Raw genomic sequence first — 11,847 nt, 5'->3', positions numbered from 1 at the left:
CAAGTGCGAAACCAATCCATTACTCCTTTCATATATTCCCATCTTCCCTTTTTCTATTCATACATGCCTGACTTGTTTTTAGGTCAGATTCTCTCTCATTGTTCAGACAGTGTGTCCAACATACAAAAGCTTTCATATGGGGGGGAGTTGGAAGTTGAAATAGTTGTTGAATCCCAAATGATTGAGCCTGATTTTAATCACAAAGTGCACAGGATACCCTGATTAAAAATGAAACAAAATGGCCCACCTAATAAAATGCACTAAGTTCCATAAGCAATAATTTCAAGCCTAGAACAACCCTGGCCCTCCAAAAGTTATTGCTTAATCTTATGCTGCTTTATTATAACAGAGGGATATTTTAGCTAATGCCACTAGCGTTTTTGTAGCCTAATTTCATTGCTCCATGTTCTTAAAGTCATTTTTGTGTATTTTTTTTTTTATTGTTATCATTATTGAAGTCTAGAATGACCAGAACTGTTGTGGTGATAAGAAAATCAGGAAGCAGTTCTTTGTTTGTGGAGGGTTAACAAAATTTAATTCATTGATTGGTGTTATTGTTTGGAGATTGATAATAACCATGAATGATAAGAAAATTAGGAAATAAGTCTGGATTGATGGGTTGAATTGGAAAGAGCCAAATAGTGAGTTGAGGTAGGAGATAAGGGATTGGTTGGGGGTAATCATGGTTGGAGGTAAGTTGCAAGGGAATGCATGTGGGATGCCATGTGAAGGGCATTAAATACAAAACTGCATCTCCCCCATTAAATTTTTAACATACTTGCATATGATAATGGAGGAACAAAACAAGACCCCATGTGAGAAATCATTGAGACTCTGAACATTGGATATAAAGCTAAAAGCCTAAAACCCTTGTAGGTAATGATTATGATTATGCATAAGAAGCTTACAGACAAATCACTTGAAAAATGGGGGATTGGTTAGCTAAAGTTAACACTCTATTACAGAAAAAGACATAAGATGGTGTCCAAGATGTTTACTAGATAAGGAATGAAGTCTAGCCCCAAATTTGGTAAATTTCTTCCTTTTTTCAATTTTTTATTCTCCCTACACTGTCAAAGGAAAAGATCGCTTCGCCATGGAAAACTACTTGGCTTGAATGCACTTTCCAATGCCATCTTAGCCGAGTTTGAGAGCTAAGAAGTCAAACTTTATACACAGATGGATTAATAAATAATAAATTCTATAGATGGTTAGACCTGGTTTCATTGCGGTATCATTTTTCAAATGAATTTATCCAAAGTAATGATTAGAATGACCTTTTTCTTGATACTGAAGTATGTGATCAATGAAACTAACCTATGCCCTCCTATGAACCCATCTAATTTCTGTAATGACTAAAGAGTGAGAACCATTTTCCTTCAAATCCTATAGAAGACAATGGATCAACATTCCCACGTTCTACAGACCTCCAAATTAATGCTTCCATGGGCTGCAAGTCTAGCTCTTGAACATTTTGTCCTCTCATCCAATGGGATGGGACATGCTCCTTCATGAAAACAGAAAAATTCAAAACCACATCCATATGGTTGTCAGTGAATGAAGATTGTTAGGAAGAAAAGGACTGGGCCAATTAGGTAAGAGTTAATTGATGCAGCAAAAACTTTCCCCTTTCTACTCAATACTGCAAACCATTATATTAGCCCTCAAGGCGTATCAGGGACAGGCCGTGGCCACTCGGAAATGCCAGAGACCTACCGGACACGAATTCCCATGTTCCCATGCATGAAATAGACTAGATGTTAATGGGGCCAAAGATTTTAAACAAGGTTGTGTCTGGGGTATATCATGCTTAGCAGCCCCACATGCTCCGCCACTGAGTCTATGGACCTGCTTTGGAATATGGGACACTTTTCTCTATGAAAGTATATAGAGGTCACATGGAGGCAGACAACATCTAGGCTAAACCAACCCCCCTTCCCTTAGGTTGCACTCTGAGTGCTTTGTTCTTTGTTCATTGTTCAAACCAACCTTGACTTTTAATTCATCCCAGGCTGCAAAATTTTGTAGAAGGAATAAAAATCCTACTTTTTGTCAGTCCTGTTGCATTAAAATACCGAAGCCCATAGATTTGTGGGTGAGGCCACTGGATTCATCCATGATTTTGTGAAAGACTAATTGTAGCTATAATCAATACACACGGAAAAAGAAAAAAAATTGTGACTCGTAAAGAAATGGGGCCATACTTACAAGTCACATTACCAAATGGGCACGTGTATGGATGATTGTAACCACCCCGTTTATAGACTTCTTACGTGCTCTCATTTATGTTTTCGTTGAGATTTCAAATTTCACATGATGAACTATCATCGAATCCCCAATATATGATCCAAGCGGTCCAGTGGGGCATTCTACCAGGGTGGGTGCTTTTATCTTCACAGCGTGTGGACAGGGCTGCAAATTGGAAGTACACATTGTCCTCATCGACGAGTTCTTCCATTATTTCATGTTCCTCTGGCGTAATGTATAATGAAATTTGTTCGTTCCTCTCTGACACATTAGACCTTACATGGGGTTCAAACTTTTTCATTTTATAGCAAAATTTTGTGCGCTTTCTAATTTTGTATGTTGTGTACAAATGTCTGCCTTTAATAAATGAGAAGCCTTACGACTCGACTCTAATATAATTACTTTATTATGATTGGTTCTTTTGGGTATTTATAATTATTGTTTCTATGATAGTTAAATAATTCAATATTGGTTCACAATCAATAACATCTTCATCATCTAAAGTAACGGAGCGTGCATGCTTAATAGGGAAAGAGTCGATTCTCAAAATAGAAAAAGTTTTGAGAATTGGCTCCAAGTGAAAGTTCGTGGTTATCATGTTTATCGGGAAAATTGATTTTCTAGCAAAAGTTTTGAAGTTGGATGATTAGTCCGACCACATGGAAAAAGCATAGCTTTTCAATGAATTTCTGTTCAACTGGTGGGCCATTTTCTTGAGTGGGAACAGTCTAAAAGATCAAACAAATTAATGAGTGATCAACATTATGCCTAATACTTAATGACATCTCTTTGACTCTTTTGAAGGTGATTAATATATAGTTGGTTAGTATCTCACTTTAATGCATGCCAATTCATTTCTGTCAATGAAGGATGCAATTATTGGAGGCTTGTAGGAGTAAATCAATAGTGACCGACCACTCTATGATACTCTCCTTCAGAGATTGGTGTTGCATGTACCCAATACACAACTGCCCTTTCCCATCCCATAAGAAACCAAAAACCAAAACCCCTTAGACCCTAGGATATAACATTACAAAAAAATGATGATAATTTTGTTCCAATTTTGAGGAGTCCCCTAGGGTTGTAGTCACTCAGTGCTCTGCTACTCCGGTCTACTATAGCTAAAATCAAGAACAAATAGTTAAGTCAACTTGACTGACAGCTACAGAAGAGGCGAAAGCAACCTTATGGAAGTAGTCCCATACCAACGACAAAAATTAAAATGTGGAAAATCTAAGTGTATCATGTTTCTTTTAATAATTGATGCTATTCATTTTTATATTGATGCGAGGACAAGGTCAGGATCACGTCAGAGAAAATGGAGGAGAGGTTGAGAAGATGGGAGAGACTTAGAAAAGGGAAGCTGGGGTGAAACCTTTCTCCCAAACATCAAACATCACAGTATGCAAATGGATAATATTAATTTTTTTTTAACATAGTGGTAGTGTCATTGAGATTATGGCTACGTACTAACTGTAAAATCTATGTACCTGTGATGTTCGAATTGTACACAGAGAGAAAGGGAACTTGCCTGAAAGTTTGGCTAAAAATCGGATCAACATTTTGATTCCCTTTTTATTAAGGGGGATGGTTAGCTAGCTCACAGTACCATAAGGGTTCGCCATGAAAATTTGACAATGGGGACAAGTTAGGATAAGAGAATTCTCAAATTTCAAACCATGAGCGTGAAAAAAGTTCACCAAAATAAACAAAACATGTAAGGCCATACCTTCTTACTTTCTCTGTTGACAAAATGTCAGTGGAGTTGCAATCAAGACCCAAATCACTGCAAGACCACATAGCTGCAACCCTCATTGTCATGTTGCCAAAATTTCTTGTGTGTCACACTCATGTGTCCATGACCCCATAGCTGCCTTGACTTCCAAACAACACTGTCTAATATGAGAGGAAAAACATAGGTTAATTGCAGGAAATTGGCGGTAGGAAATCGTAACAATGATTAGCGTTATGGAAAAATGTTATTGGATTAGTTAACTACTCACTTTTCTTACAAATTCTTATGCAAACTCAGCCAAGATTGAAGGGTTATTATTAACAAACACTGATTGGCCGTTGAACCACCCAAGGCAAGTTGGTCAATAAAGTATGGTTGTGATGTTGATACTATAGCAAAACCTTCGTTCATGGAATCAAGAGAAACAAACAAACAAGCCAGAAGCCAGAGCCGGAGCCGGTGAGAGGGAGGTCAAGTGAGCCAAGACACCATTCAACCATGTTAACCGAAAGTAACTGTCTATCAACCAAAAGAAACACTAAAGAAAAACTACCCTAAAGTAATATTACAATCTATGAATGACACAAGATGACAGAGGGAACTAGAGAGAATCCAATTCATTAACCCTTCATCAGTTGAGTTTTAAATCCTAGAAAAGGCCAAACCCGAGACACCGCTGACCACATTGTCTCATTTTTCACTACCCCGTGTCCCTTAGAACATGGAGGAAATTATGGCAGCTTTCCCTACTATAAATTCTCTTCTTCAATCCCCAACCATAAAACCTCTCAAACAACAACACCCAGCACTTCCTCTCTTCTTATGGCAAGACAACACCATCACACCATACCCAGGAGCCACAGCAGGGAAAGTTTTCTAGTTTCTCATCATGACTGCAATCAATTCCAAGTATAAAATCAGCTATAATTCGCGGATTACTTCGTCCATTCATAGATCTGTCATAGTCAGGAAAGAGTGAATGGAGATTGAATTGGTTAAGTGTGAGTGCTGTGGCCTGAAAGAAGATTGCACCCAGGAGTATATCAGCGAGGTGAAGGCGAAATTCGACGGGAAATGGCTATGTGGGTTGTGCTCAGAAGCTGTTAGAGATGAAGTTAACAGGGGGAAGAAGCCATATTGTTTGGAAGACGCTGTGATAGCTCACATGTCTTTCTGTCGCAAATTCAAATCCAACCCTGCTGTTCGGGTGGCTGATGGGATGAGGCAGATGCTCAGGAGAAGGTCTGGTGACATGTCTTCATCTCCATCTGCTTCTAAGAAGTACACGAGATCAGCTAGCACATCACAAGTAGGAGACAACTCATCTTTCCCCCTTTACTAGTTAGAGATCAACAGAAAGGAGGATTTTCCTTGGATCCAACCAGCAATAATATCAACAGTCTTTGATTGTTGCCTTTGTACAGAGGATGATGTTATTTCAATGCAGACTTCTCCTTAATTCTCTCGCAATTTCTCTCATCATATGATTGTGTTAATTTTTCTCTTCTTTTCCTCTCTATGAAAAAAATATCTTCAAAGAAGGATAAACTTTCTCCCTTTCTCCAAAGTTGAGCTTCTTAATTAATTTCTATCTTGATTCTAGTTAGTTTTCTTCTCTTTTCTCGCCTAATCTTTAGGATCAAATACTATTCTTGGGTCAATGATTTCCAACTGTCTCAGAGGAAAACAACTGAAACATTTGTGTTTTGAAAAGTGAGGAGAGAAAAAAGTGCATTGCTAAGAAATGGGTTCCTTATTCTTTTTGGCTCACTTGCTCTCCAAAGCCCCAGAAAATCAAGAAAGATCTCAACTTTTGTATATTAAAACCAAACAGTAAAGGGTCAGCTTCCTACTTTGCTAGAAAGAACTGGTCCGCATTATGCCATAGGCTTCAATTATTTACCCTAAAATATTGTTTTTCCCACTATTATGAGTGGTTGGGAAAGGGAAGTCTTTGTTATTATACACTTTCTGCCTCGAAATCTATGGTTTTGTAGTAGTGCTCAAGTACTTCAAGTCCAATCCATTTGATCTTTTGCTTGATCTCATCTGATTCCTCTCCGGATTCACCCACCAGAGGCCCTCTAATCATAATTAATTCCACAAGATGGAAAGAAATTGAGAAGAAGAAATCATTATTATTTGAAATGAAATTATTATTATTATTTCCCATGTGGGGATCAAAATTTGGCATGTTTTCCTAATCAATAGTGTCAAGAGAAAACGAAATGTTCAAGTATCATGGTCAAACATTATCTCATGCTGATGATCCATTTTGCAGCTCAACCATTCCTCATGACTTATCACTTATCAGTACATGGTTTTTGGTGGTGCCATCCGTCCAGCCCACCTAAACCTTCAGTGCCAATGTCTTGCAGCATCTGGAATCGGATTCCAAATGTTGGGTGAGGCGTGCAATGGAGGGAATTCAGTTTCCACGGAGATTGTTCTTCTCCTAGTCCCAATCAGAATTCAGGGGATGCCTGCCCAGTGAGGGCATTGGAACATATCTTATCTGTCTCCATCCTCTCTCAGATTCCATGCAACAATCTATGCATGATTTACGGTGCCTCGACACATCTTGAAGTAGGAATAGAAACAAAAGTGAGATAGAAATGAATGTCAATCACAATCCATACAAAAAAGATGAATCAAAATCTTAATTACTGTATGATTTGATTTCTATACTAATGATTTTTTATTCTTATTCGCGTTCTAATTAATTTTTCATTCCCATGTTCTAATCCAACGTTCATAACATAATTATGTATCGCGGACTATATCGGAAAGAGATACCACCTATTTTTGGAAATAAGTTGTAAAAGGCTTTTTGGAGAGTGGAAAGAGAGGCACTTGGCAAACTTTAACCCTAACATGTCTTCCCTACACAAGTTGTTTGAGATGGTATTCTTAATTTCATACCAAAATCATACAAAAGAAACTTGCATTTGAGAGGCTGACAACACTTGTTTCCCTTAAAAACAAGTTGGTTTATATTTGTTATGCATACACATAAATGTCCTAAATCTATAGAAATCTATAAATTGTTCCAATAAATTTATGAAAGGGACAATGAGAACAAACAATTTGGAAAATGGTCCCTTCAAGTTATTGATGCCTTTTGCCCCCAATTAGTGACCTAATATCCCGTATGAAGCCTTATGGAACAAAATTTAATGTTAGAACTCAAATATGAAGAATAATTTTTTTGACTTATTCTCCTATAAAGGTGTTATACGTTCATGTATGATATAAATTGTCTCATTGAAAATTTTGTCAGTAAAACCCAAAACGACAAAACCTAAAAGCAGAAGAAAAAAAAAAACTGTAGTATATCTATGTCAATATTCTCCTTCTCGTATAAATATGATTATACTTTCTCCAATACTTCAATTAGTAGATTTCTTAATTTTTGCATTACAATGTTATATCTTAACATTTTTAATATAGTTGATGATAATGCTTTTGTGAATAGACTTGCTAGATTATCAAATAATAAGATTGGTTGAACATCAATTTCATCATTTTCTTAGAGCTTGTGAGTACCAAATAATTTGAGGAAAATATGATTAGTTCTATCATCTTTTATAAATCCTCTTTTAATTTGTGCAATACAAGGAACATTTTTTTCATATAATTTGATAGCATTATCCTTGATAAAGGATAGTCCATGTGATTTCCAAATATATTGGATCATTAAGCTTAGCTATACATGTTTACAATTTGTTTTATGAATTAAGAATATCTTTGAATGATTTGAAGAGGTGACTAGTCTTATTTCACCGCTCGATCTATATGATATTATTGCACTACCATAGATAAATGCATATTTTGTTTGAAATTGAGATTTGTTGAGTTCTAAAACATAGCCAACATCCGCATATCCAAACAACTTAGATTTTATTCTTTTCAAATAAAATAAACATATGTCAGTAGTTCCATAAAGATATCGTAATACATGTTTGACTTGATTTCAATATCTTCAAGTTGATGCAGAACTACATCTTGCAAGCTAATTGACAAACAATGTTATACTTAATCATTTAGAATTTGTAAAATATATCAATGCACCAATAGTATTAAGATAAAGGTACTTGTGAACCAAGTAGTTCTTAGTAATCTTCTTTAAAACAAAAAAAATATCATTTTTCACTTCAAGCGAACGAACTACATTGGAGAACTTAAGGAATGGTTACTAAGAGACTAACGTCTCATTTAAAAAAATGTTCGAGTTACAAGGTAAAACATAATTTTTTTTTTCTAAGATCTTTCATTTCAAATTTTTTCATTAGATAATTAATCATTCTTATGAACTCTTTAAGACTCAATAAGATTGCAATAATTACTAACCTCCACTTTAATCCATACAAGGACATGATTCCTAAAGCATATTATTATCATGACTTATTGAGAATGTGATGAAATTTTCAATCAGTGCTTAGATCATGTTGATCTTTTAAAGAGTTATTTGCTGAATACATTTCAAATCTTTCAAGGATTTGGTTACTTCATGCATTTTGAACTTTTTACGAATTTTAACATATCATTGATTCGTATATATATTATAGAATATATATTGAGTCCTTCAAAATCTAATTATTACAAGGATGATACTAAATCTTTGCGGAAACACATAAATGTCCTAAATCTATAAAAACCTACAAATAGGTGCAATGAATTTATGAAAGTGACACTGAGAACAAACAATTGGAAAAATGGTCCCTTCAATTTATTGAGGCATTTTGCCCCATACCAATGACCTAATACTACATATGACGCCTTGAGGATACATATGGATGATAGTTGTGGGCTTTTTTCATAAAGTTTTTAAAACAAATTATTAAAAAATGATTTTTGAAAATAAATCTTAAAAATACTTTCAATTGCTTTTAGGAGCAAAATTTTATCTTCAAACCCAAATATAGAAACTAATTTTTTTTTATTCGTAAAGGTATTGCACATTTATGTACAATGTAAAATTTTCTAAAGCATTTTTCTATTTTCAATTATTACTCAAAATGCTATAAAAAAAATTGGAAATACGTTAAATATATTTTAAAAATAAATTATTTTCAAAATAAGTTTTTTAAAAACCATTTTCTTTCCAAATTTTATCAAATATATGTTCTAGGTTCCAAAATGGTTTTGTGTTTTGCCCGTCTAGTGACCTAGGGAACAACTATATTATAGGAAGGTAATAATAAAAAGAAGGTGCAGGGGTATTTTTGTCATCCAAAAAAACCTAACCTTGATAACCTGTGAAAAATGAGTCAAAAGACTCAAAAGTATTTCCGATGTGACCGTTGGAAATTCAAATTTCAAAAACCATGTCTCCCCCATTTAACACAAGATGCCGAAAGAGAAAAAAAAAGACCATGCCCAGATGAGGCTCTGCACAACCCCAACCATGAAAACAGTCCTCCCAACATCATCCACTGCAAAATCGAGCACTACCACCACCACTACTATGGCGGAGGAACGGTCCGAAACCCGAGACAGCTGCTACTTCCCCGGATGCCGAAAGGATGCCAACTGTAACTGTGAAATGTGTCTGGACAGCATCAGTGCCACCCTTGACCTCTTGCCTGCCAGCATTCAAAGAAGCACCCTCACCAAGCTTTCCGCTCCCAAAACGGTGGAAAGAACCCCGGTTTCCTTCAATTCTTCCGTTATGTCGACCCCGGAATCGGGTACCAGTAAGACTTCCTTGTCTCCGGCTGTTAGGTCCACTGCAAGAGTGAGTTTGGAGCAGAAGATGAAGAAGAGGAAGAGAGTGTGGAGATTTGGGCTTTATTTCTGGCGACTGGTCGTGGGTGTTGGCTTGATTTTTGCAGCGGAATTCGGATTTTCTTGGGGGGTTTCTAGGGTTTTAAGGCCTGAATTGTCATGGGATATAGTGAGGAGTGTTGGTGAGAGATCTTGGGTTGTGAAAGATTTGAATGAGAAGGTGGGATTTCTGCAGAATCAGTTGCAGGGTTTTGTCGGCGGCGAGGTTTCAAACTGCAGCTATATTGATTCTACGTGGGAAGTGAGCCAGGTATACTATTTTGATTTTTATCTTCCTTGGAAACCCTACACAATAAAATTTTGTTTGGCTGATTAAAATATTGAAATTTATTTGCTGGAAAAAACAATTAAAACATGGATTAATGCCTAGTGCATCTTCAGGATGGTTTGCTATTGAATTCTCGATGTACATTGTACAAATCTGTGACGGAGGAGGTTACCATCTGGGGATGGCCCTTGCAGACTGCGGGATTGCTCGCCACCGGACTTTCCTCTCGATCATTCACCATTTTATCCGGCAGAGTTACAGAGGTAACCCACTACCCCAATTCCCTTAAAAATCAACCCCATTAGATGATTTATGGGTTCTTCACTATCGGGGAATGAATATTGGTTCTATGCAGAGAAGAAACGCTCTTTAGTTAATTTGAATTTATTGGGTGCTTTTTCTTTTCTTTTGTGGGTATAACAGTGGCCAGATGGGAGGATCAGAAATTTGCTTCGAAAGGCAAACAGTTCTTGGACACACAAAAAATGGAGTGCTTCTGTGGTGCAATTAGATCCAAATACACTTGTTCTTGAGTATCGTCGGAGCTCTATATTGGAAAGCTCAAGATTGTTTTCAGCAGCACTTGAGTTCTTGAGATTCTGGATGTGTAGAATGGTTGAAAGGATGAAGCAGGAGTTCTGGGTGTTGTCTGTTTTTGAAATCAAGTACAGTGATTTTACAGCAAAAGAGAGTGACAGAATCCCAACATAATCAAACTTACGGATATTAGATGGGTTTTGTCCTTTCTCAGCCAATTTTCACTTCTCATTCCTTGTGAGAACTTCTGAATTTTTTCCTCTCTCTTCTTTTTGACAATGTAAGAAGCTTTTGATTTAAATTACTGCACTGCTTTTTTAATGATTCAAGGTTTAAGAAAATCAAACTTGTTCCAGGTTCTGATGTTTCAGCATCAACTTATATAAGCTGATAAATTCATGCACTGTAACATTGGCTCTCCTTACTGGTTAGTTTTGCTGGCCTGAACCTCACTCCAGTCTTAAATCTGCTTAAACCACAATACCAATGACTTGCATGTTTCAATTTGATCCCAACCCTTCAAACAGAGGGAATAAAAGGTCTACCTCGAGAAGCTTTTCTGCTTGTGAGTATCACGTTTGTTGTTTCCCACAAGCCTATATGCTACTTTATAGTTAAGGAGCCAGTTTCCAATTTATTTGTCTTCCTCTGTGTGCCTGACCAAAACTAATTGATAAAAAGACTAGGATGCCGGGAAATGACACAGAGAATTGAGATTCGGTACCTTGTGGTTGTGGATCAGCATGAACGGCAATCTTGAAGAAACGAAACACATAACAGGGAGCAACACTCACAGGGGTCAGCATGTAATGTGGCTTTCTACAAGACCAACTGGACTTGTGGAACATGCAACCTAGAGAGCAGAAACAGATTAAAATAAACAGTGTTTTAAACTTCTTTGAGCTTGGAAAAAACATGCTAGCCTTAAAAGCTCAAGAAGCAGGTAAAGGGAATTGCAACACACTCATGGTAGCATGTATCAAAGAGGCTTACTTGAAGATAAAGGATGAAATGAAAGCTAAGACTATATTTGATTCTAGGAAAGTATTATAGAAAGAAAAAGCTTTTTTGAGTGGCTAGGCTCTAGTTAAAGGTAGGGGTTTCTTCCCGCTTCCTTGGTTTAGTGTCGGTGGGCTGTTTTTGTATACTCCCTATATACTTAGAGGGCACTAGTTTGGTGTCTCCTCTTTCATTTTAATATACTTCTCTTTACTTATCAAAAAAAAAAAAAAAGTATTATAGAAAGAAAAAAATTACTAAAAAAAATGTTTTT

General features: G+C 36.5%; 2 protein-coding genes across 2 annotated transcripts; both read left to right on the top strand.

Moving 5' to 3' along the window:
* The first annotated feature begins 4,659 nt into the window (after positions 1-4,659).
* On the top strand, positions 4,660-5,452 carry LOC100251046 (uncharacterized). Its single transcript, XM_002282701.4, has one exon. It carries the CDS (start codon positions 4,962-4,964, stop codon positions 5,322-5,324), a length of 363 nt encoding a protein of 120 aa, XP_002282737.1. The 5' UTR covers positions 4,660-4,961; the 3' UTR covers positions 5,325-5,452.
* Positions 5,453-9,298: 3,846 nt separating this feature from the next.
* On the top strand, positions 9,299-10,898 carry LOC100259691 (uncharacterized). The gene is made up of 3 exons (XM_002278746.4): positions 9,299-10,019; positions 10,151-10,300; positions 10,461-10,898. The coding sequence occupies exons 1-3, from the start codon at positions 9,333-9,335 to the stop codon at positions 10,746-10,748; spliced, it is 1,125 nt and encodes a 374-aa protein (XP_002278782.2). The 5' UTR covers positions 9,299-9,332; the 3' UTR covers positions 10,749-10,898.
* The last annotated feature ends 949 nt before the right edge of the window (positions 10,899-11,847 follow it).

Source organism: Vitis vinifera, chromosome 5 (genome assembly GCF_030704535.1).
Source record: "Vitis vinifera cultivar Pinot Noir 40024 chromosome 5, ASM3070453v1".
In the NCBI taxonomy this organism is placed as follows: domain Eukaryota; kingdom Viridiplantae; phylum Streptophyta; class Magnoliopsida; order Vitales; family Vitaceae; genus Vitis; species Vitis vinifera.
This window is presented reverse-complemented; position numbering and strand designations above follow the sequence as displayed.